General features: G+C 39.6%; 1 protein-coding gene across 8 annotated transcripts in view; it reads left to right on the forward strand.

Annotated features, from left to right (window-relative positions):
- The window catches only part of LOC135417813 (catenin alpha-3), a 438,645-nt gene that overhangs the window by 383,365 nt on the left and 29,277 nt on the right, over positions 1 to 26,003 (forward strand). For all 8 annotated transcript variants that reach the window (XM_064662319.1, XM_064662320.1, XM_064662318.1 and 5 more), the window contains one exon: positions 5,567 to 5,748. In XM_064662319.1, the coding sequence (XP_064518389.1) occupies positions 5,567 to 5,748 (182 nt within the window). The remainder of the gene's footprint in view (positions 1 to 5,566; positions 5,749 to 26,003) is intronic.

Genomic DNA, 26,003 nt, shown 5'->3' on the forward strand with positions numbered 1-26,003 from the left:
GTTTTGTACAGGTTTGTTCCATACTATGTGCAACAATTCTGGGCTGATAAAAAATTGCCTCAGTGTGTATTGTGAGTGAGAAAATCCAGGCTGAATTATTTCACTGTTTTGTTTGCATTGCATTTTAAATACAGCAATCAATTATATATGTCTAAAAATATACCAAACTCTAAGAAGAGAGAAGATATATAAAAGCAAACACCAAGAACTGTTGATACTTGCATAAAAAATAGTTAGAGGGGAAGTTAAGTTTGCCATCAAATGAATTAGCTATTCTTATTCAAGTAGCAAATACTTTACTTCTAAGTTCCTGCATTAATAGAAATGCTGGTATACATTAACAGGAAGCATGTGCTGTTTTGTAAATAAAAAAGCCAATTTTAGAATATTTAATTGGTTCAATTTTTATCAAAGCCACTCACAAGCATGAAATACTAATAATAAGAATTCAAACATAATGAAAATAACTACTGTAACTTTGAGTAGGTTCTATGAGTAGTAATTTTGGCACTTCATACATAGCAAAAGTAGTCATGATCTGTCAAAAGTATTTAATTTTCTTGCCAATTTTTAACCCAATTTCAGTAAAGGGGAGAGATTAAGTTAAGGTCTCAAGGTTGTAGTATATATATTGTAGTATATTTTCTGCATGTATAATTTTTTTTTGTACTTGTACATCCTTTTCCTATGTCCTCTCTCTTTTGAAAACTCCAGGTTAAATAACTCCAATAACCTTAACTTATCCTTTAAGATAGTGGTTTCTCTGTGTCCTTTTGGTCTGTTTTTTCTTTCCTCTGGATGCTCTGCAGCTTGTTAATAACTTCTTAAATTTGGTGTCCAGACTATTTATATTGCTAAACTTATTCAGCCAGCTGTGGTCTCAGCAACAAGCATTAGTGTAAGGTTTACACTGTTTTCTTCTGTAGGAGAGTTTTGGACAAGGTTTGCCTTTTTACCGACTACAAATCCCCACCCACAGAACTGCCAGTAACTGGTTTTGTCTCAGGTCTGTGCGTTTTGGCAACTTTCTTAGGTGTGAAGCCTCGTGCTTTTCTCAGCTGAAATACATCCCATGATTTTTTCAGGTCAGTTCTCAAGTTTCTCAAGACTACTTTGAATTGTAAACCAGGCCTCTTCCCCTGCAAAGGTGTGGTGTGTATTCTGGGTTGTGTCATCCACGTCATTAGTGAAAATACTGACTAATGCCAGAGTCAGAGCATTCCCTTCAGGACTTTGCCCTCTGGTTTGGTGTCTGTTCTTCATAAGTATTCTGTGAGCAATTTTCTGATCAGTATCACGTCCAACCAATGGCAACTACATCTAGATCGTATTTCCCTAGATTATTTGTAAGGATGACATGAGAACGGTGGCAAAACTCTAGTGAAGTCCAGATTTATGACGTGTTGTTTTTTCATGTGTAGCCCTATAGACCTGGGACAAAGAGAAATTAGATTAATATGACACAGTTGCATCATCTTAGTCCACCTTTTTAGCAGAGGCTGATGCAAAAATGGTATTAAATATTTTTTTTCTGTTATCTCCCTATCAATTTATCCAATTATATTCTATCTAAATATAGAGGGGAACTGTCACGGCAGCACAAATGAGGCATTCTCTGAACTTGTTCAAAGAATGCTGGACTTCAGCAGGCTTGCTACAAGTCTTAAAACTGGGAGAAGACAACTGGGGACAGCAGGTAGTAAACTTATCAAAAGAAACACAGCTTCTCCCTGCTGTCAGTGTCACACTCCCACAGACTTCATCTTCTGGGACATGTGTTCACTTTGCTATGAATTGCTGAATATGCACCATTCTCTTTTTCACTTCTTTATCCAAACTCAAAAAAATTATTCCATCAGGAGAAAAAGTAGGATTCCTTAGATTAGTTTTGGTCTCATGCTCACCTTCCTGATAAAATGGAATCATTGAATCACAGAATGCTTTGGATTGGAAGGGACCTTAAAGACCATCTAGTTCCAAACCCTGCCACAGGCAGGGATGCCAAGTTTGTTCAAGAAAAAAAGCAATTAAAGGTCACGACTGGAACTGTTTTGCAACAGTTTGATTGAAATATGTTGCTGTCCTTTGAGTGACTTGGAGGGATCCTGTTCACTTCCACCAGATATTCAGCTGGCTGCAGCAGGAGAGCAGGGACAGAGGTGAGGTGGCTCCTTGTGGCTGCTGAGTCTGTGGTGGAAGGAAAAGCTTAGCTCTCAAATAAGGCAAGGCAGGGACATGAATCAGGTCTTTTGGGATCTCTGACATTATCTTATAACCATACTATGTGAAAAGCAGTTTATTTTGTGTTTTTGCTTCTACAAGCTCTGAAGAGTTTTTCACATGCTCAGTCAGGAGAGTGGGGTTTTTTTCTCTGCAACCTACAAAATTGCAGAAAAACAGAGTTTTCCTCTTTTCTTCTCTGTAGTTACATGACACATTGCAGCCTACAAAGCAGGAACTGTTAAATAATTTTCAAAGAGAGGTTCTTTGCTCTTGCTTTAATGTATTGTGCTGCTTTTGGTTGCTTTTCTTTCCTTCCTGGTTCCTGTAAGTGGTAAGAATTTTGGTGGCGTGGATCTGGCCAGGCATTTGGTTTTAGGGGTCAGGAAAGAAAAAAAAAGGCATGTCAATCTGAGACTTAGGGACAATAATCTTAAATTTATATAAAAGTCACGTCCTTAGAGGGAAGCCAGGGACAAAGGTAGGCAAAAGGCCAGTTCTTTGGGTTGGCATCTTACCGGCAAGCAATGCACCAGCGAGAGGAGAGTCAAATCTTCACCAAGAAGTTACTCCACATGTGTCCTTAAATGGCCTTAAAAGTTCAGTTTCTCTGATGGAGAATTGACTGAATCTTGAAAAGGGCTGGAATGAAAAGAAACACCAATCTCACAGGGTAAGTCAAGTTGCAAATGGGAGAACGCAAATAACATAAGCCCAGTGCTGGAGAATCCAGCTAAAATAAATAGCCTTCTGAGGAGTTAATTCAGGGAAATTAAAGACAAAAATCTATACCTTTTTTGTAATAGAAGAAAGAAAATATCAAAAATATAACTGCTCCTCTCACCTAGCCTTAATTCTGTTATCTGCTACTGCAATAAAAACATTTTTGTCTTGGAAGTAATGAAAAAGTCATTTTCTCCTGGTGGACAAAATAAACCTGTAGTCATGTAATAGCAGTCATTCAATTTAGATCTTTATTTCACAATTACCATTATGTTGCCTATTTTGATACAAAATCAAATCTGTGCTTAAAAGGGTGTGTATCCAATTGTTTTATTTTGTTGCTGTGCATGGTTTTAAAGCATTATGAGGGAAAGGAGAGAAAAGACAAGGTCAGAATTATAGTCTCCTTTGCCCCTTTGTTCCAGTGGATAATGTGTCTCATTCCACCTGAAGCTCATTATTGTTGGCAGATAGCAGGATACTATATGTCACAGCTCCCTCATTAAAATGTCATCTTTCTCGTGGTTTCAAGATCCAGGCCTGTGATCTTGAACTCAAACCAGTACAGAAGCTGGGGGCTGGGAAATACCATAGACATCCACCAATCAGCAAACATGCATCAGAGCATAAAAAGGTCTCTTCCCTTTGTAGCCCAGCTCTTTATTTTTATGTTTCATACCATTGCCATTGTTGTGGTTTAACCCCAGCTGGCAACTCAGCCCCACACAGCTGCTTGCTCACCTCCCCACCTTGGTAAGGGGCAGGGAATAGGAAGAGTAACAATGGGAATACTTGAGATAGAGTCAGTTAAGTAGGTAAAGCAAAAGCCGTGCATATAAGCAAAGCAAAACAAGGAATTCATTACCCACTTCCCCTGGGCAGGCAGGTGTTCAGCCATCCCCAGGACAGCAGGGCTCCATCATGTGCAGTGGTGACTTGGGAAGGCAAACGCCTCTGAACGTCCCCTTCCTTGTTCTTCCCCCAGCTTTATGTGCTGGGATATCCCCTGGGTCAGTTGGGATCAGCTGTCCCAGCTGTGTCCCTTCCCAGCTCCTTGTGTCCCCACAGCCTCCTTGCTGGTGGGGTGAGGTGAGGGGCAGGTGAGGCCTTGGCTCTGTGTGAGCTCTTCTCAACAGTAACAAAAACGTGGTTATTTTACCAACATGTGTTCCGGCACAAATCCAAAACAGCCCGTGCTAACTACTGTGGAGAAAATTAACTACTCCAGCCAAAAAACAGCACACCCAGCAAGCTTATCCTACAACCATGAGGAAAGTGTGTCTTGGTCTTCTCTGGTCTATTTAGTTTTGTGGGGTTTTTTAACAAAACAAGAGAAGTAGTCCTCAAAACAGTTTCACTTTCTAAGTCTGTGACTATAGGGTAATTCTGACCACTGTATGGTGATTCCTTCCACCATTAACCATTCTATGATTCTCTGTGATTCTGTGACTGCAAATTATAACATAGTTACATGTTGGGAAACCTGTAATTTCCAGTAATTTGTATAAAAGAGAAAATTAACCCTGTGCCAGAGTGATTCTAGCATAAATAAGATCTCTGAAAAGACATGGCTTGAAAAACATATGCATTACGTATAAGACTGATTGCCTGTTATGTTAATTATAAGTAATTCAGCCACTGCCTTAACGTTCTATTTTATTGATGGTAGGTAATGTTTTATAAACAAGAATAAGTCACAAAATATTTACTGTTTAATTGCAGAGTAATTTCAGTGTGTTAATAGTTGCTGCATGTAGTTGTGAGTTCCTGGTGGCCTGAAGGGGACTGCTTTCCAGGGAAGGTGCTGGATAAGAACCACAGTGGCAGTAGAGCCATCAAGACCAACAAGCCCAAAGGTCTCCCTGCTTTGTGGGGTAGGAGGTATTATGAAGGGCCAGGACTTCCATGTGGCCACATAATATCTTGGCCCCTGTCTGCCTCCTGGCCTGTTCCTGACACAGAAGGTTTTTCTGCCCCTTGTCTGGAGAAGGCTGATGATCTTGGTCATGAAGAAGAACATTAAGTAAAATATTTCTCTCGCCATTTTCAGGAGTTTTTGGTAACCTTATTCACAGACTGATTTCTGACGTGCTCATCTGTTTATCTTCTGCAAAGACAGAATATCCATATTTGAGCAATTAAGTCTTTTCTGGCTGTTCAAATGGTAATGTAGAACCTTCTCAGGAGAGAGAACATGCATACCTGAAATTTCTAGGACAATTAACCCTTTTCATTGATTATTTCCTACCCGAATCAATACTGCATTTTGTAACTTGCACGTATGTCATACTTAAAAACACTTAGGCTCCTTAACCCTAAGAAACAGGAGCAACTGTTAGTCATATTTCATAAAGGCTCTGTGGAAGAATGTATTCTTTCTCTCACTATGTTAATATTAATGGTTTCACAAACACCACTGACCCCATCACACTGAGATAATTTATTTGGCACAACCAGATGATAGCATACAGATTTTGAAATTTAGAAGTGCTCAAACTTGAACAGTTGGCCCAGACCACAGTGGTTTTAAACTATATATTTAATAATGTACAGCGGTTTTGTTTTAAAAAAGAAAAATACTCTGACGTAGATGTTTTACAAATCAATTTATTCCATGTTTTAGGCCAAGATGACTCAACTGCCAGAGGCTGAAAAGGAAAAGATAGCTGAGCAAGTGGCTGACTTCAAAAAAGTCAAGAGTAAGCTTGATGCAGAGATTGAAATATGGGATGATACCAGCAATGACATAATTGTTCTGGCCAAGCGGATGTGTGTGATTATGATGGAGATGACTGACTTCACAAGGTAATTATGCAAAAAAAGAGTCTTCAATATTTATAAATGTTGGAGGCCACTGTCATATTGTTCAGGCAGCAAATACTGGGTTTTTAATATCAGGTGACAACATCTTTACAAAATTGAGTGAATAAGCTAATGTAACACTCTAGGGAGTGGTAATGAAGTGTGGGGAGATCTGAATTTTTGAACTGTGCTTGTCCTTATTTTTTTTTTGTTTGTCCTCTTTTATTAATTTGGTTGGTAGGGTTTTTGCACATCTTTTAGCATATTTCCGCTCTCACTGAAAGGGAAAAAACTCCCGAAATAATCTTGATTTTAGGCAGTAGTTTTGTCTCATCTGTTTCCTTTCTACTTGTATCAGACCATGCTGTCAAGCATGAAAAACACTATACAGAGCCTACCCGTGGCAGTGCACTTTCATACTCATGCATATTTTATATCACATTACCTGCTCTTGCTTTCATCAGAACTCTATCATGCTGCTATATGTAGTTTTGAAGAATGAAGTGTCCTGTAGCAAATAGCTGCCAAAGCTGGCAGTTTTTTCTGCTGCCAGTATATGTTCTATGATGCTCGTTTAGCAGGAAACAATCTTAAATTCAGGAGCTTTCTCTGCCATGCACTGAATTAAATGTTCAGTAAATTTCATCAATGTAATTATACCAAAGGAAGATGGTGATGGTGTTGTCTGCCCTCCTTACCCCCTCCCCAGTCTGGTTAGAAGTAAAATAGTCGCTGACAGGTGAAGCCTTAAAACACAACCACTCCTGCAAAACACTTAATGTCTCATAAAATAAGTCCATTCATGCAAGGTATGAAGAAAAATCTCAGCCTCTTAGACAAATTCCTCAGGTGTGTAAATGAGCAGCGTTGCGTAGAGCTGGACCAGGTAACAAAACTGGGCTCTGCTCTAGGCTTGTTCTGGGGAAGACAGCTGTTGCATTTTATCACACTGGCACCTTCCAAATTCACCTTCGTGTGAGAGAGATTTAAAGACCTGCATGGGGGACTCTGCAACCTTGTTCTTTTTAAGAGTATATGATTTGTGTGGAGACCTTTGAAAAAGAACATTCTATGCCATAAAGTCAATCTTTACAATTAAAGTCACCTCTCTCACCAAAATTCTTTATATTACCAGCTTTAGATAATCAAAATTAAAAAGGCGAACTCAAAGTCTTAATTTTATATATATGGCTCTCAGTTGAACACGGCATAATCTGCAGTTTTGAGTCAAAGAGAAGTTCTTTATGAAGTGCTGCTGATATCCAGAGAGTCCATGGAGAACTCTGAAATTACTCTGGTACAATAACTTACTTGAAGGTAAAGTTAAAATGTTTTGTGGAGAGAGAGTGAAAATCCTAGTCTGCACTTCAGAGTGTGGTAGGGAATATGGTACATTGTTGGAAGATGGAGTATTTTAGGGATTGTATTAATCTTTTTACTTCACAGATGTTTAGATTATAACTTGAGGTGTGCAAGTACATACAAGTATATATTCCTATGTTATGTGTTTAATACTCAAGTTGTTATGTCTTGGGGGGAGGACTATCCTACCAAGTGTTTTGTTCAGTGTCTAGGGCCCTTGATAACAGAAATCAAGTCACCCTGTAATACAGAAATGGTCTTACGAGATACTTTCTATCTTACCTAACTTTGTCTCACACCTTTATAAAGCTGGTTTTGAACATGTCCTTTAGTAATACGGTTTCAAGTTTTGTGTCTATCTGAGCAATAGGTGAACTCCTCTGGCTCTTCCTCTTGTTTACCAAAGGTGGCAGTTAAGTGCCAGCTGGCTTTTTCAATTCCTGCTCTGTAGAAATCTGGGAATAGAATTATAGAATTGTTTAAGCTGGAAAAGTCCCTTAAGATCATCGAGTCCAACCATTAACCCAGCGCTGCCTTGTTCATAGTTAAACCGTGTCCTCAAGTGCCATATCCATGTGTTTTTTGAACACTTCCAGGGATAGGGATTCCCCCACTTCCCTGGGCAGCCTGTTCCAGTGCTGGACCGCCCTTTCAGAGGAGAAATTTTTTCCTAATATCTAAAATAAACCTCCTCTGGTGCAACTTGGGGCCCTTTTCTCTCATCCTATCTCTTGTAACCTGGAAGAAGAGACCAACCCCACCTGGCTACATCCTCCTGTCAAGGAGTTGTAGTGAGTGAGAAGATCCCCCCTGAGCCTCCTTTTCTCCAGGCTGAACATCCCCAGGTCCGTTCCCTTCTCTGGACACACAAAAGATTTGCAGCAAGTACATGTACAGCAAGCACCAGCTCCCCTTAGGGTTTGAGCTCTCCAATCTGTAACTCCAAGTTCTTGAACATGGAAGAAATAAAAGATTCTAACATTTTGTATTTGTAACATCAGAAACTACTCAGACAAATAGTAAATTTCTGTATTTGAGTCACTTGTTACATAAGCTGATTTCTGTTTTTCTTCAAATGGTATTACCATGCATTCATTGTTATTTAATCTCAATGAGAGCTTTTCAGAGTTTTAGTTTTTCAAGGTCACCTTCTGCATTTGTGTATTACCTTGACCATTTATGCAACAGTAATATTTTCAACTATAACCAAGTTAATGTTGGTATCAAAATTATTCAGACAGAAGGTAATTGGGAATTATGTTGGCATAAATTGTTGGTGTGTATAGCTTGGATCATTAACAAAAATACTTCAGGATTACTTCAGTGAAGGCCAGTTATAATCAGTGATTACTCAGTGGAAGTTAGGACTGCTGTAAATTGTAACCATCTGAAGTAGCTCATTATGGCTTAACTTCCTTATTTGATTATAGGGCAGATGCCTCTGATTTTTTTGAGTCTTGGCAGAAGGGACCTGCAGAACCTCATTTGAAACAATTCTTGTCCTGCTGAACAGTCCTGAGCATGTCCTCTGCAAACAGACACTAGAGCAGACAACTGTAATTATATGTAATACATATTTTTCCAGCTTTTTTTTTTAAACTTTGTATGTGATACATGACATAAGCTTACTGAAACTTGATAATGATGGACTTTGCTGTGGTGAACTATCCATTCACCACAATGACTGTACATCATTGTCATAGTGAGCTTACGCTTGACAGATGGAAAAGGAATTTACAAGAGCAGAAAGGCATTGTTGGAAGTTTGTAGCAGCTGGCAGCAGCTGCTCATCGGTAGCATGGACATGATAATGAGGCCTGATTATGGAAAACTGGTTATATTGATTACTGGAATCTATTAATCTGTTAAAACTTCTGTAAAAACCACATCATATTTGCAGTAATAAGCTTTGGCCCTGACGGGGAGAAGTGGAGGGCAGTGCACACCAGGCATTTGCTCTGCTGAAAGTGTGGCTCTCTATTCCCTTTGGAATCCAGCACACTTGCTTGTTGGGGATAACATACAAAGTTCCTGCCAATTTAATTCTCTTGCTGAAGGTTATTGCTGCTAGAAATAAGAGAGTGTGGTAGAGGTTTCTTTCCTGAATTTTACTTTTCTGAAAATGAACTGGATTGCAGTTTTAGTTTCTTTAGGAGGGCTACAGTGAATGAGGCAGAATGTTCCTGTGTTGCCACGGCTTTAACAGCAAAGGCATTCAGCGAAGCTGAGAAACAAATGAGCTATCAGTGGGTCTGATTATGTTTTCTATCCTCAATCTGGAGCTGCAGCCACATCCCTGTCCTTCTCACAGAATTCCATCTCAGCTTGGCTCTGCTGGCTCCCCCCATGGCTGACCAGAAACCTGTACTTCTACCACTGGCCTTGTGCCAACATGAGCAAAGCCTGGGAGATAGTTCCTGTGTGACTGTCACTTCTCATCTTCCTCTGAATGTGTAGAAGTGCTTTGTCACTTCTCTGTTCAGAGGAGCTGGGTGCTTCCAGGGCACCTTACTGGGTCAGGATCTATCCAAAGTGCTTGTCTGCACCTCCTCCGAATCTGCCTACTGTGCAGAACTGTACACAACAGGGTTTGTTTGGTTTTCTGATACCTTGGAGATTCACTCAGGATAGCAGGACATTTGTTTTCTTGGGCTGGAAGGGCTTTAGGCTTACTTTTCAACTTCAAGAGTATTAGGCTAAAAATTATCAGGAATGGGAGATGCTTCCTTCTTTCCACGAAGATATCATGTCTGTAGCCCTCACACCACATACTGTGTAGCCCGGCAAGGAGTGGGTGGAGGTGATAGATATGGATTTACATCTCTATCCACAGAACTCCATCTTGGCCCAAACTCTGTCAGCGTTGTGAGTGTTGATCTGTGTTATGGAGCAGGGAAACAGGATTTCAGTTCTTGGTTCACCTTTTGAAAGGTTTTCAGTTTCCTGGGCAAGAATGAGCTAATGAGGATTGCTTTGTCCATAGTTTTTCCTGTTGGCCATCTTGGATGACTTCAAGATGAGTGTTTAGTGTAGGTCCCATTTTGTATTACTGAATTCTCAGGGACAGGGTGTCCCTGGCAGTGCAGTGTGTGCAATGTGATGGTTGCTGCAGATTATTTCAGTGCTATGAGATTCACTTGCTTGCACCTAAAGTACCAAGTACCTTTGTAATCTGAGGCATCCAACATCTGAAATGTTTTAGCTGTACAAGGACCATTACACACTTGAAAACTCAGTACAAAAATTACACCTACTGGTTTCAAAATGGAAGTTCCTTCTGGTTTTGAGCTTCCACTTATTCCAGTGACATATCTGGCCTGCTGTATGGGAACATACTAATTTTAAGGAATAGCTTCTGTCTTGGCAATGAATGAGTTTTCTTCCTTTAAGATGAGCTTCTAAGCAAACATAATTCCTGGTAATAATCTGTATAAATGTAGTACAGTCAGTTAATTTAATTTACTCCTTAGACTTCAGCATATGTGACACTGTGACATTGTATTGATGGGTGGTATCTGAATGAGAGATTAGAAAAGTACTGGCATTTGATCAAGAAGACTCCACTGGTGTTTTTCAACATACAGCAGGCAGAATTACCTGTCAAAGGAAGGGGGGGTGTGAAAGAATAGGGATTTTGTTATGTATAAACAACCATGTGTGCTCACATAATTCAAATTTTTGTTTCTTCCTTGTGTCCTGTTACATTTTCCTAGTGCAAATACACACATTTTCAATCAGAGAATAGTCATAAGTTTAAAGAGAAGTTATAGCCTTTAATTTTATGAGGAAAATGTATTTAGTCACATGGGTCAATCACACATCAGTGTTCCGTCCTTTTGCTGTGTTTTCTATAGAAGTAAATATCAAAAAATTGCCTGACCTGCCATAACAGTTTTAATAATATTGTGGTGAAAATATTCTAAATTCTCTGCTGATTGGCTAAAAAGGTACAAGAAAAATCATAGGGTTGCATTTGGTTTGGTTTGTTTTTCCCGAAGCTTTATGTGTAAATGGAGCAGGATTTTTGTTTTCCATTGCCACAGAACATTTATAATTAAAAAGGTATTTACCAATAATTAGACATAAGTTTTCTTTGCTCACATGTGTATCTAATTCAAGCAGTGCTTAGGATCAGAACACTGGAATTTTTAATTCACCTTGAGAAAGCAGCAAGAAGGGTCAATGGTTTAAGCATAAAGGGAGCTCCTGAGAGTCAGAACTTGTTGAGAATAGTTTTGGTGGACAGCCTTAGTGTTTGACTCTTGTGCACCAAGGAAATTTCCTTCACACAGAGAACTGCAAGATGTCCTCATGCAAGATTTTCACACACTTTGGTGATAGGAAAGGTACCACCAGGACTCAGGTGAGATTCTGATGTACAAGGCAGAGCTCACTGCCATGTGAGAGGTGATTTCAAAGATACGCCAGGGAGAGACTCGTGCTGTTACCTGACTTTGCCAGGCTGTTTCACAGCATGTCCTAATGGCATGGAGTCCATGGATTCAGGATTGAAGACTCTGTGACAATCCCTCTCAGTATTCTTTAGTATAAGCTGTAAATGAGAGCCACTGGGCTTTTTACCCCTCAGCCATTTTGCAGGTTGTTAGATTCCAAATGGGGCTGTATAAACACTACCTTTAAATAAAGAGTTCAACCCTTAGCAAACTGTTCAGAAAGTGTCTCATTTGCTCTTGCTGCTTGACACTTGCTTCTAAAATGGCATCAATATCAGAGTTAATATGAGAAATAACAAAACAAATCGGCAAGACTTGAAAAAAAATAAATCTAGCAAAATCATCCTCCCAAAGCTGCCCCCCTTTATTCTTACAGTAAGACTAAATGTAATTCTGCTTTTACCTCTAGTTCCAAGGATTGCAGCTTCACCTAATCTTTTCTCTCTGTTGCACTCTTGTTTAAGACCAAGTGCAGCTGCCCCGTCTAGCAAGTCTCCTCACCAGAGAATAGTCTGCAACCTTAGTTCTTCTGGTCTTCTAGTCTTTGCTTGGGAAAGCAAAAGAGGGATCCAAAAAGAAGATGGGAGGTCAAGATGGCAGTCGTGTAGTTACTGGGATTTGAAGAGACCATGGGACAAAAAGATAATGAAGAAAGAGGACCAAGGAGGGATTCTCTTCCAAGTCAAATTTGTCCATGAAACTTCTCACCATAACTCCCTATTTGATTTGCTTTTCCTGGTACCCCTTTCCACTTCAGAGTTACCCAGGATCCTCCTATTTCCCATTCAGCTCATTTCAGATGGTTCTGAAATTCTGAGGAGCTTTTTCATTGCACCCTAAGATCCACTGACTTATTGCCTTTTTTTGGCCCCTTCTAACCCTCAGATTTCCAGCAGTTGCATCCGGCTTCTCTCACCCATCTAGAAATCACGTGTCCCAGCTCTCCCACTCTGTCTTCTTCCCAGTTACCAACCCAGTTTGTCTCTGCCACAAAAGATAATGGTACCTTTGTTACTAACCCCCCTGAACTCATTAATTGCCATTACAGCTACAGTTCAACTTCAGATACAAGCATGAATTTCCCCTTTCCCTCCCCTCCCTGCTCCTATCAGGGAATTCATTGATTGGCATTATTTCATTAAGCAATCTGGGATGCTTTTGAGAGTCCATATCTACTCAGTGTTTGCATCATAACCTGCATATGAGAACAAACAACTTTCACTGTAAGATTATGTCATGACAAATCACCCAAAGATTGTGAAAGTTTTGTCAACAGGGGTCTTGTACAACTGAGCCATCAGAAAGGACAGAGTTATTTTGGAGAAAATTACTTTGGGCAAAGATGATGATGAACCTTCCTTAGGATTCTATATTAAGAGCAACTTCTACTTGTGTTAAGTATATAAAGTTGTTATTTAAGGTAAATTTATAGAGCAGGTACGGTTTAGTTGTGTGTGCATATTTGCACATGTTTTATCATACAGGCCTTGTCAAACAGAACCAGCAGGATTTACTTGTTACAGCACAGTAGATGAAGCAGACAACTTTTACTGTTAAAATGAGCAGCAGAATTGCATTAGCTACAGTAGTTGTAAATGTTGTTTAAGATTTTGCAGTACTTCAGGATACTGACTGTCCTGCCAGAACTACATGTAGTAGCCTCAGGCGGTTGTTGCTCTCAAATAGAAACACGGGCTCTCAGTTTTGTGATGGATTGTTGAGGTGTGTCAGGTTAAATCATACCACGTAACACAGAATCAGCTGGTACTGCTCATTCTTCCTGAATGTCACAGAGCTTCTAAAATTTGCACAAATGCAACTTTCACAAATAAGTGAGGATTTTGAAGGCAAAAATCAAGTATTTGTGTCCTCCTGCCCATCTCAAAAGCTTTTGACTGAGTCTGAATTTCCTTCATGGTACTACTGTGTCTTGATTAGTGATACTTACATAGAATATGGTAGTTCATACGATACTCCTGTGGATGCTTCTGCCACTTTTATACTAAAAATAGTTTCAGCTGATTCCTAAATACATACATCAGCAAATAATTAATAATAATTGGCAATTGCTACTCAATATAGCTCTAAAAGGTAAGTGCTAGCTATTCATCCTTTGATAGTAAAATTTCTAAAAAGAAATTATAGTATCCAAATATATTAGTTACTTTATAATACCTTGTATTTCAAAGTGAAAATCATCTGGTGGGTTGAAGTCTTAGAACCAGAAGAGAAACATTTCAGGCAAAAACCCCCAAAAATCATTAACAGTTTGGTTTTATGACTCAGTATTACTCTTAAGTATTTAGATATCAAATTTGCCTTCAGGCTCAATGGATTTATTTTCCTGTAGTATGCATAATTAACATCAATAGTATTCTTATTAAACAAACAGAATAAATCATGGATGCCTAGTCTGGTTCAGATACTTCTGTTAGGGATTCCAAGGTCAGAATTTACTCTCAGACTGTGACACAAGGAGGTTCTAAATGGATGACAGTGTGCAGCTGAAGAGGATGTTGGGTGATAAGACAAACAAGCACAACTTTCAGATCCTTGCTATTTTGCAGGTTAAAAAAGCATGTTAAACACTTGTAAACCAATACAGCCAACAGCTAATTACCAAAATAATGAGCATAACATTTCTTCCTTTCCTCTGCAACATTACTGTGACAAAATGCAGCTGACTCATGTACAGCTGCATTCACTTAACAGTTTTTTTACTGTTGCTCATAACTGGTCCAGAAATACTCAAGGGAATGGATAAACTGAAGCTCCATGTCAGCATCAAACTAGGAAGAGGACAGATAATACACAGGCCTGCGTGGATTGGCTTTGTTTTTATGGTCTCCTGTTCCTTTTGTGTCATCTGTTGTTCTTTAACCACAACCATTTCACCCACTTCTATTCTCACTTCTGCTGCATTAAGTAAACCACCTGCCTTCACTGTCATAACCCTAAAAGACACATTTTCTCCCATCTCTTGGTACTGCTGCTGGCTGCAGTCAGCACATGACATTCATAATGCCCCTGGATGGGCAGGATAGATTCTCAGTCCCTGAAATTGTCCTCAGAGCAGTCATACTGGGAAAATACAAGCTCTTTAGCAAAACACCAGGACAGAAGGAGGTTCTGTTACTCTCTCTTCCTTCTCTCAGTGACATAATTACATTGTGGATATCTATCTACACTACAAGCACGTGTAATTATTTCACTGTTCATATAATTGCCCCTTTCCTTGGAAGGATGAGGCATTTCATTTAAAAACTATTTTCTAAAAAAAAGACATGTTATTTGTGCAACTTTCATTTCTTTGGAACGGAAATGAAAGTGAACATAGTACTTTCCTATTATTGAGCTTAACAATTATTGAGCTTAACTCAAACTTTTAATAGAAAGGTGACAAAAACTTATTTTAGCCTAACAGTCAACCCTCCTAATTTCAACTTCTAAATTGTCAATGCTTGCCAACTGTTTTTTAATTCCTGTATTTCCTGCAAGAAAACCAGGTGTTGATAAAAGTAACAGGACTCAGAAAGGCAGCCTTTTCAGTGTAGACATAAAGTTCATTTAGAATAATGTTTTAATTGAGTTGAAACAAACAGTCACTTCCCGGCTGCAATGGAAAATGACTCCTACATTTCATGTATACAGCTAGAAGTTCAGACCCATTATCACAAAGAGAATTCTACCAGTTGTCTAGTTAAAAGTTTATGTAAAAGTCTTCATCTTAAAAATTCTGATGGTGGTTTGGTTTTTTGATGTTTTTAGTTGACTTAGTGCTGGACTGTATGAAGCCACGTATGAATCATTTCTTGCATCATGTAGAATGCCTTGTAGTCATGGAAGCTGTGAAGATTAATTCCTCTGATTAGACCAATTACATGCTCTACATCCTAAAAGTATTTTATAAATTTAAGTCCAAGAAAATGTGTTCCATTTGAAACAATGAGCCTCTTAATTCTGCTGTTTCTGTGGAAATACTTGGTTTGTGCTGATGGTTACACCTCGTGTATGGGTAAACAAATTGTATACATAGGGCAAAACAACCTACTGACACAACGTCCCTGTCTGAGTATCTCTAGGTGTACACTAGTATTTCCTTAAAAACAGTTGGTCCTCAAAACAATCAGAGAAGTAACAGTTGTTGCTTTGTTATTTTTCCTTCAGTCCCATATAAGATTGCAAAAAATGCAATCTTATATGGGATGCATAAAAATGCATTTATTTCAGAGTACCTAGCACTTCTTGATCTCAGTTCTAAAATAGCATAAAGGCTGAAGTAAGAAAGTGAAGAGATAAAGAGATTGTTGTTGGTTGGGCAAGTCAAAGACAACTTAGTAAAGTTCAGACATAAGAAATCATAAATAAGGCAGACACATCGATCTACCTATCCATTGGCAGGAATCCATCCAGGACTAGAAACAAGTTAACTACAAAGTCCCAGTATACATTACAGCAAATACAATCATAATTAAGTGACAAGTTGTATCTCCTGTGCCAAAAAGAGCTGTCTTTTGCCTTCCGTCTTCAGGGACTACAACACTCAGAGGACAAGGTGTGTTCAGAACTCCCAAATAACAGCTCCTGTCAGCAGAGACGTGAGGAGTGTAAAGCAAGAGTAGTTCAGGCAGTAATTTAACAGCTTCCAGGCCAGTTTTCCTAGGCAGCTGGGAAGGCTGTGGTGGGATGATCTCCTTAGAGCATGATGGAACAAGGAAAAGCAGTACCTGTAAGAGCAGCATTAGGCCCAGCATGAAGGCAGGTGTGCCTTGCAGCAGTTTAAGTTGTGCTCTCATCACTTAGCAGGGATGGGCAGAGGGGGTGTCAGCTCCTCAGCCCCCAGAGGTGACAGGTACCTGTCAACTGTGGGGTTCCACAGGGTCAACCACACTCTGACTGGGGCTGCTCCGGTTCCATCCACGGGCATCTTCCTCCTTGTCCTTGGGCCAGCAGGAGTGAGATCCCAAGACTGTGAGGATATGAGCTATTGTCAGGGAGCAGCAATGCCAGCTGCTCTCTAAGGGAGGCAAGCCAGGATCCAAGGGTAATCCCAGTGCAGACAGCCCTTGCACTGAGCACTGCTCAGCTCAGCAATGTTGGGATTTCGAAGGAGCACAGGGTGCCCATAACCATTGGCATCCCAGACAAGGTAAGCAGCCAAGCAGCTCTATGGTCCATTGAGGGGCAAAAAGGAGAAGGGGCCAAAGTCAGACTCCAGTATGTCCATGAGCAGTCCATCCAGGAGACAGGATGCTGGCAAAGTAGGTCCAGCATCCAACCTGAGGGCAAGGCTGGAGACAGGTGTGCGTGTGAGTCAGGTCAGGGACTGGGGTGGGGGTGCGGGCCAGATCTTAAATGGAGGTCTTGGGCCAGTGGGCAGGGCCATGGGAGGGTGAGCCTGGTCAGCATTATTAAGGCCCATTAGTGCACTCAGGCCATGGCACCTGGAATAGAGGGAGCTGATTCTTAGTCCATCTTGGTGGCTCAGCTCCACCCAGAAGGGGAAGCCAAGGTAATGTCCAAACTGGATATGAGGTCACGCAGTGAAACGTGTTATGATTTGCTGTTCTTATGGTAGTGCTCAGGGAAGTGTCAGCTTTGGGAGCATTCTTCAACTGGCACATCACTGAATCTGCCTTTTGAACCTCACTGCCTTGACACAAGACTTGTTTTTATGTTTATTTCACTCAAGCTGTTGTTGGGTAAGAGCACCCAGCAATGTCTCCTGGGAAAATAAAGAAGCAGTCATTAAAAAGGCAAAGCACCTCTCCCAGCTTTTCCCCCCCCTTTAAAATATAGGCCTATTTTTATGGAATTTATTTGCTATATTTTGTACATGCTATATATTTTTGGCTATAACGCCATATGTTCAGGTTCCTCCTGAATTAATTAGCAGAAGTTAGAAGCTTAAACCTTTGGAGAGTTTCCAGAAAATAAGACTGGAAACTTTTGCAGCCCCTTCATTGGAAGGGTAGGCACAGCAGTGAATTAATTATGACCAGAAATTCGACATAAAATATTAGTTACTTTTTTCCTGTGAATTTAATGCTGATTCAAATGAAAGTTTTGCTTACTTCTACAAGAGATCAGTTGCTTTCAGAGTATGATGTACACCCACATTTCTCTTGACAATTTATTGTCCAAGAGAGAAAAAAAAAAATGGATTTATGGCAGTTACTGACTGTTGGCCTGGCTGGTGTTCATGAAATAGAAGTCTGGAGTGTAATTGCCAAGGCAGAGTTTGTGAACTTGATAGTGACAGATAGTACCCAATAAGGGTACATAAAAATGAGTAGTAACTGTTAAAAGAAAGAAGGCATACAGTGAAATAAAAGGGAACCAGATCACTGGGATGTTGTTTTATAAAGCAAAAGAGAGTGCTTTTGATGCTGTACAGGCTTTGCAGTCCAGGTCACCAGAATTTGCTCTTCAGAGGGTTCCTTGTGGTTGCCAGGAGGAGATGAATCAAGTAAAGGGATGTTGGTTTTGGGACTGCCACGCTGATCTTGGTGAGGAGGCAAGGGGGCAGTCTGGAGAAGGGCTTGAGGAAGGCTTATAGTCAGGGACTTCTCTCTTCTCCTCTGCTCTTTTCCCTTAGAAGCAATGCTATCAAGGCTTCTCTATCAGAGTATAAAACGTGAAAAATTTTTGAGGCCATAAGACACATTTTCCAAAGCAGAGATTTTGTAAAACAAATTATCTTCTTTTACATTCACATGTACAGTAACTCGTAAGCACTGGAGAAAAATCAAGTTTGGGCCCTTTGTGTTGTGGATGTATCTCATTGTTTAACATGTAGATGAGGTGAAGGCACAGCACAGCCTAAACCCCATGTTTTTATGGTACCCAGACATATCCAAATCAGCCAGAGGCTCCCAAATTTGTGTGTCTGACTTTGGTCATTTGATACACCAGTAGTACATTATAGGCTGGGAAGAAGATGTATGGTTATATTTTTCTCTACTGGAGTATATTACTTCAGTTGTTCCTAAATTATTATTTTACTTTTATTTTCCCTTCTTCCCTCTACCGGGTTACAGATCAGTTGTTTGACAGCACTGCAGCATTTGCTATGGTCACCCTTCTCTGTGCAGATGAAGCCATGGTTATTTCCGAGAGATAAGGCTTTCATCTTTCTCAAATCACTGCTCCTGTATTATTTCTCTTCACCCTACCAAATGTCTGGCTTTCTTCTCTCTGAGTGATCAATCCACAGGAACTAATTTCAGTTGAACCTTTGATTTGTTTATGGCCAAGAGTCAATCTAGGATGGAGTTGCCATCTAACAAAATATAATTATTCCCAGAAGCTGCAGGGTTGCAAGAAACCTTACTGTATTTTCTATGTAGTTAATTTTATTTAGTAACCTTTTAGTTTAGTTTTCTTTTTGGAGTATGCATACTTCTGAGAACAAACTATTCGAAAATGCTCACCTTGGGAGCATGGTGAACAATAGAAACAGTGCTGAACTGCTGTTTTCTGCTAAAATTATGACTGGAGTCTGTTCCAGCCTTTTTTAATTAAACCAGGACCTTTCATGGTTCACACAGCCTGCCAATGGTTTTCGCACTTTTTTCTTCCAACACTGTACAGCATTTTCTAACACACGTTTTTTTATTCAGTACCTTTGGCAGCTGCTGTTTGGGTCCTGTTGGGGGATTCAAACTCTGTGTTTCTCCTCCAAATGGCACTGGCAGTGATGTTAACTGGCAGTGATGTTCCCAAAAATACCTGCTCAGCACAGTGCTACCTCCCTGCACCACAGGTCTTCACTGAAAGGTGGCACCATGGATCCTACCTGAGCTGCTCAGAAGATGGCTAAAGGTAGAAATGTAGAGGAATCTACATGGCAGACTGCAAACATAAGATCCCTTTTCACCGTATTTTCTCATACCTGTCTCAGTCCTGAACTGTTAAGGTCATCTGAGGTCTATTCTTACTGTTAGGAAGCAGTGAATCAAACAATTCCAATAGTTCTGGGTGCTCTGGGATGGCAGAGGGAAGGAGTGACACTCTCCAGTATACCCGGGGTGGGTGTGAGCTAATGGAAGGAGTTTCAGAGGTCAGTAGGGTTTTTTCTTCGTTTCATTGTAAACTTATTGAAAAGTTACTGTTTAGATATACCAGCTGTAGTCATACCTGTTTCACAGACAATTGAGATCATCCCTACATAGGCACCTCTATTATTCCCCTAAAATAAGTAGCTGACAATGAGGTCTTCTTTAAATTGATGAAAAGGCCACAGGTCCTCAATAAACTGAGAAGTGAAATGAAATAACCAAAAATACAACCAGAGTTGTAAAGGAGGAGGGAAGGGATGTTGTGAACACACTTCTTCCCACAGGCCTAACCCCAGGAATGAGTGCTGTCCTGGAGACAGTGTGCTTCTGATTAGTGCAGTGTCAGAGAAAGAAAAAGCAGAATAATGTAGTTCCTGCTTTTCACTGTTCAGGTCAGCTTCCCACTTCCACCTGGATGACTTATCACTAGTTCTGTTGCTGTCCTGAGGTGTCTGTCTCTTTTTTCCCTAGAGCTGAAGGTAAACTGTATAAGCTGGGTCTAAAATTAAGACAATACTTGACCATTTACACTAACACCTTTGATTTATTTTTAGCGTTAACCAGTGGTTTGTTTTCAATTTTGTTCATTGGTTTTAACATCTTTTTCCTGTTGGCTGAATCATCTGTGTAGAGCAGGATATTCTTCAGTGAGTAATGGCTTAGAAGCCTCTTCTGTATGTATAGGCCTGTGGTAATTGCTAGACATATGGTAATGCTCTGCTCTTAAATAACTTTTTTTTTTTTGGCTAAATAGTTATAAACAGATCATAGGTCCCAGTTAATTTAGCACTTCAAGGTTTCTGTGCTGGAATATACATGATTCCATTCCTCTCTCTGGAATGTCTTCCTTATTGCTGGCTGGTCTCTGTCGATATCGCTTTTCAAGTGGGCCAGTCAGAAGTAGCAGATGATGATAACATGAGTATTCTAAAAGTGATTTCCTTAAAGAGTTCTCAGTTCTTGTACAGGAAGACACGAGCTGCAGGCACCAGATGCTGGACATCTGTTACCAGCAGCCGTGAGAGCTTGGTGCTGTGTTACACCAAGGGTTTGGCATGGTGTGGGAAACACAGGATGTAGCAGGAAGAAGTTGCTGCCAAACAAGTTGCTGCTGTTGGAAAGGGTATTGCAAGTGTTCAGTCGGTATTGCCTTTAATTTTGCTTTTATGCCTAAAAAATGTTGTTTACATTTCGAAGTGTTCAGTGGCTATAAATGTGCAGTCCTACCCAGACAAATCATTGCACTTTACCTGTGTCAGGAATGTTCTGCTTTTCACATGGGGGTTTTTTTGCAGCTTTTCTCTGCACAAGCCATAATTTTGCTTTTGGGATTTGCAGTTTAGCCTGCATTAATAAGAATGAATGAGTCTTTCATTTCTCATATCTTTTTTAACTGACTGTGGGATTTGTTTGGACTTTTTCTTCAAAGGGCACTTTCAGACTCGTCCATCAAATTCTTTCCAAGAGTTGTTTCTTGTCAGGATGGCAGGCCCTGAGGCCTCCCCCTAATCATAAAGCTCTCAGTGGACTCAGGTGCTGTCTGGTTGGTGTTTGAAGAACAGACAGTTCATTGAGAATGCACATCACCTCCGTATTCTCCCACATTCCCAAGGGAGAACCACTCGGATAACATCTCCCCTTGGCTTCTGACAGTAAGCAAACCAAACAGAAGGAGGGTGCAAGGAAAAATGATTATGCAGATGTTTTAGAAGGAAGTCCTCACTAAGTTTCTCAGTGACAGTGCCATTCTTTACACCCTTGCTGCAGTGTGGAGCCTTCATCTTGTGTTTCCTTTTCAGAGTCAGACTGGGCAGTGGTTTTGACTGAGTGAATTTTACTAGTATTTTCACAAAATACTAGTATTTGCACAAAATACTATTTTCCAATCCTAAGACAAGCCATGCTATAAAGCTGTACAGCCCCTTGATACTGCTGATACAATGAGAGGACTGTTATAAATGTAAAGATATAAATATATAAGTAAATGTGGCTGTTTAATGGTTCCTGAACTGTGATAAAAGCAGCTTTTCCTATCAGTAAAGTGGGGTTATTAGCACAGAAAGAGAACTTCTTGTGGGCTGGGACAGAACATAAGCCTCAGAGCAGCAACCCTCAAAATTCTGTCAGTATTTCAGTGAACAAGCAGCTGTCTGTACTGTGTTCCCTGCCAAGGCAGTAACTTGTTCCAGGGTTCTCTTCAGTTTTAAGTACTGTTGGATGAGGAAGCAAGCTGCAGCTATAGTTTCAGACCTTGGACTAAAACGTGGTTTAATACAGATAAAAAATCAGACAAAGTGGTGTTTTTATTCAGGACTATCATATTATATTTGGGGAATGTTGTATTCCACTTAAAACACTCTCAGAGGATACTTTCTCTTTTCAGTCCTAGGAGATTTCACCCACCATGATACAATTACACAGTTTCATTCGCTGTAGAGCCTGTGCCAAACATATTTTCAAATGCTTTCATCTTGACACAGCAAAGTGACAATGACACTTGCTCATGACAAGTAACTTGCCTGATTGAATTGTGTCAAGTGTGTTGAATGCAATTTTCTGCAGAAACTGTGTGCCACTTAAGAAAAGTTTCCTGCCTTCTTGGTTGTTAAGAAAACCTTGAAAGTGCATAATTAATGTAATCAGGAATGGCTGAGGCTACACCAGGAAGTTCAAAACAGTAAGGAATGATCTATGTAAGCCCCAGGTTCTGGCTCTAGTTTGCAGTCTCTGCAGCCAGGCATTTCAGCAGGTGAATTCTTGCATCGCTGTGGGGAAGGAAATCCCTTCCTCATCCCAGGTGTTCTGCAGCAGGAGTGAGGAATGCTCTCTAATGCCAGTCTGTAGCAAATTCCTTACTCTTAAAATGAGGGAGGCAAAAGTAAAGTGAGTTAAGCAGCTTTGTACAGCGCTACAAGCAGACAGGACTGTCTGCTAAAGGCTGCACATGCTAGCAAACAGCACCTGTGGTATTAGTTTTTCCCATGTCTTTCCTCTGTTCTTTATTTTTCTTGGCATCAGTGATGGATTCTAGCCAGTGATCATGTTCTCTTCTCTCATTCCCACTTACCTCTCACCACGGTGTGGCTGCAAGAGAACTTTCTTACTGACATTTGATGAGCAGGCAGAAATTAAGACTTCCCGTGTTTTAACTGCTCTTTTCTTGCATTCATATGTTAGTGTTGGTAATTCAGAGTGTTATTAAAAATCTTTGCATGTCTACTACTTTGTGTCTTGGCACTTGAGGTTTGTTATTGTAGGAGAAACTTACTTACCTCCAGCATTTTTAATTAACTTTCATGACTGCTGAGCAAATCCTGAAAATGTGACCCTGAAATCTTGGGGAAAAAAAGAAAAAAAAAAGGAAATACGAAGAACTGCAGATGTACTGTTTGAAGTCTCATGATATTTATTCCAGCTCTGTGGTATTTTGGAACCTGACTCATGATATTTGAGTGCTTGAGGCTGACAGTACAAAGATTTCATTCACACAGCCTCAACGTTACACTATGTCTGCATAAGTAGAGCAATAAGGAGAGCTCACCGTGAAAAATGCGGGAGATTTGGGAGGATGGAAACATCATAACACTTTTCCTTTGGTGCTGTAGGGTTGTTGATAACTCTGTGAGTCAACAGTGTAAATGAGAATTAGTTTACTTTTTTTTTTTCCCAAAGCGTGAGGAAGGCACATATCAAAACGATCAAGTGCAAAGAAAATGCATTTAATTCTAAAAGTTTTCTTTTTTATCATGCAAAGTATATATTTTTATTCTGAAAATCTGAAATTAGTTTTCTCTTTGCATAATATTTTAAAGCCAGGTACTTTTTCAGTGAGAGTCAAGTAAATAGTGCAGAGATGAAGACTTCTGCCTGGGGCTGAAATTGCTTCTTCTGGTCGTGTTCATTAGGCAATTGTAAAATAGAGTAAAGATAAGTAAGAAACTTCCTTATTGTTTTCACTCAAAAAACCCCTCAAAACAAAACACAAACAAACCCGAACCCCTAAACCCTTGAAATGCAACAAATAGGGTGACACCATGTGCTGGTTTAGCTCAGGAGTTTAATCTGAAAGATTCTGATTATATCAGGTGTCTGAGCTCCTTCTAGAGCTTCTGTGGCCTTGTAGTCTGATTCTGAGGCAGTGCCACATGAAACTGCAACTTGTCAGTCTAGGAGAAAATAAATGAGGCTAAAGTAGTATCAGAAAAATATTGGGAAGGGAATTTAAAAATTCAAGCCCATTGAGTCCAGCCTGTTCATCTTCAGTGAACTTGCAACAAGGTAAGCTTTATCTCTACCTGCATGAGGGCTTAGAAATCAGGAGAAGAGATGGTAGGAGAATATGTCCACAGCAAAGGTGAGTACAAATGTGTAGTGGACATCAGTAGTGCTGGGATAGACTAGAAAAGGATATATTTAATTTAATAAACCATTATTATTTACACAGTTTGAGAAATCATAAAACACTGATGCTTGGCTGTAGCCAAATATTTCAATATTTAACTGAATTGTCAAATTGTCTGACTAAACTGTCACTAAGAAAATCAGCATTTCAAGACAAGTGCAGTACTCTGGCAGGAAAAGGTGAGATTTTTCTACTCACAAGATTTTGAAGTTGAACAAGAAAAGGAATTTGAATATTAATATCCTATTTTTTTCATTTCCTCTAGACAGCAGAACTAAACAGAGAAATAAAAACAGGTTGCAGCATGCAATGCATAACAAATTTAGGGTGTGCTGTTGCATGAGGAAGCAGAATTTAGGATCTGTGTGTTCCTGAAGATAACTGAAAGGACCAGTTTCCAGTTGAGTCACCTGTTTCATGGTCACCAGCCTTACCAGAGAGCGTATTATTTCAAGGGATCACTCTTATCAAAACACATCTGTATTAATTTTAGCTGATTTTCATACCTGTTACCATATTAAAGGAAGTTTCTTTAAAGTGAGTCTTTCGTACAACATAACATACATGTTATAAACACCATATGTTGTAACATTGTTGTTGAAACAAAACTGCAAGTTAATGGTGCTTTTCAGAGACAATAGCAGTAAAGAAGGATTTTTTTGGAAATATTTTGATAATTGATTCAACATATAGTCAGAAACTTGTGTGGTATTTAGAAGATGGATGACTGAGCCATTAGCAGTCTAGCAATATGATCAGATATCCATATTAATAAACATCTGTCCCAATGGCATAGCAGATGTGCTAGGTGCATATATAACATAAAATATAAATTTTTGATGAGTACTTCATTCTTTTTTTACTACAAAATGTTTTAATTACATCTAGATCGTGCCATTTATTCAGTTTGCAACACTAAAAATGTAGGTTTTAAAAAAGAAACCCAGTAATGGTGTGAGGACAGTTTTCTGATGAATTCTAAAATATGACTCTGCTAATGGAATGAACTCATTTTGAAAGGTGAATTTTATTGTCTTCCACTACCAACCTAGAGCCTATCATTACAGGTTTGTTGCAGCATTTTGATTCTGATAGTCCTGATATGGTTCCTCTTTAGGTTCAATAACACCCTTAATTCCAATTGCTGTTGAATTTGTAATGCAGGGCATGAGAAGGGTACAGCTTCATGACCCCCTTTTGTAGATGGCAGATGTCCCAATTGGGCAAAAATTGCCATTGTTTTCTGAAGATGGAACTTGAAAACTCAATAAATACAGTTATAAGGTTACAGCAGTTAAATACCAGAAAGCTGACTCCCTAGCTCCAAAAAATTCTTCAATTCCCATTTTCTGTATCCTAAACTTCATTCAGTTTAAAATCCATTTATGACATGTGCAAAGTCTTTTATCATTGAGATTTTTTTTTAATTTGCAAAACACTAGATGAGCACTCAGAAAGACAATTTTGCAGTAATGTTATAGATACCATTAGCTAAACACATCTTTTGGACTAAAAATGTTAGCAACTTGCTGGTAGCCCAGGTGAGCTTTTTAATCAAACTTTGATATTAATTTGTATTTTTCAAGGGTTTTTCAGAAGACTGATTCCTTTATTGTGACATACTGGGTAGTTGAAATTATAATTGTACCACTGGGAGGTCTTGTTTTTCAAGTAACATTTAAAAGCTATTAATGATAGCTTGTGGGCACAAGTGTTGAAAAATATGATTATTAATAGCCCATGTTAGCACTAGAAGTAGGATGGCACATGTAAACTCTGAAAATAGCCTGGCTAGCCATCAGCAAGATGGTGTTACGTGTGGCAAAGGCATTCAGAAAGATTCCTTTTGGAATCAACATTTCAGGGGGATGACAAACTCTTCAGTAAAATATAGAACAACAGGAAGTACTGACATGAAAGAGGTGAAACTGTTGAGCTGTGAATCAACTTAAAGAATTTGAAAAATGATAGAGGGAAGGT

The sequence above is a fragment of the Pseudopipra pipra genome, chromosome 8 (genome assembly GCF_036250125.1).
Source record: "Pseudopipra pipra isolate bDixPip1 chromosome 8, bDixPip1.hap1, whole genome shotgun sequence".
Classification (NCBI taxonomy): Eukaryota; Metazoa; Chordata; class Aves; order Passeriformes; family Pipridae; genus Pseudopipra; species Pseudopipra pipra.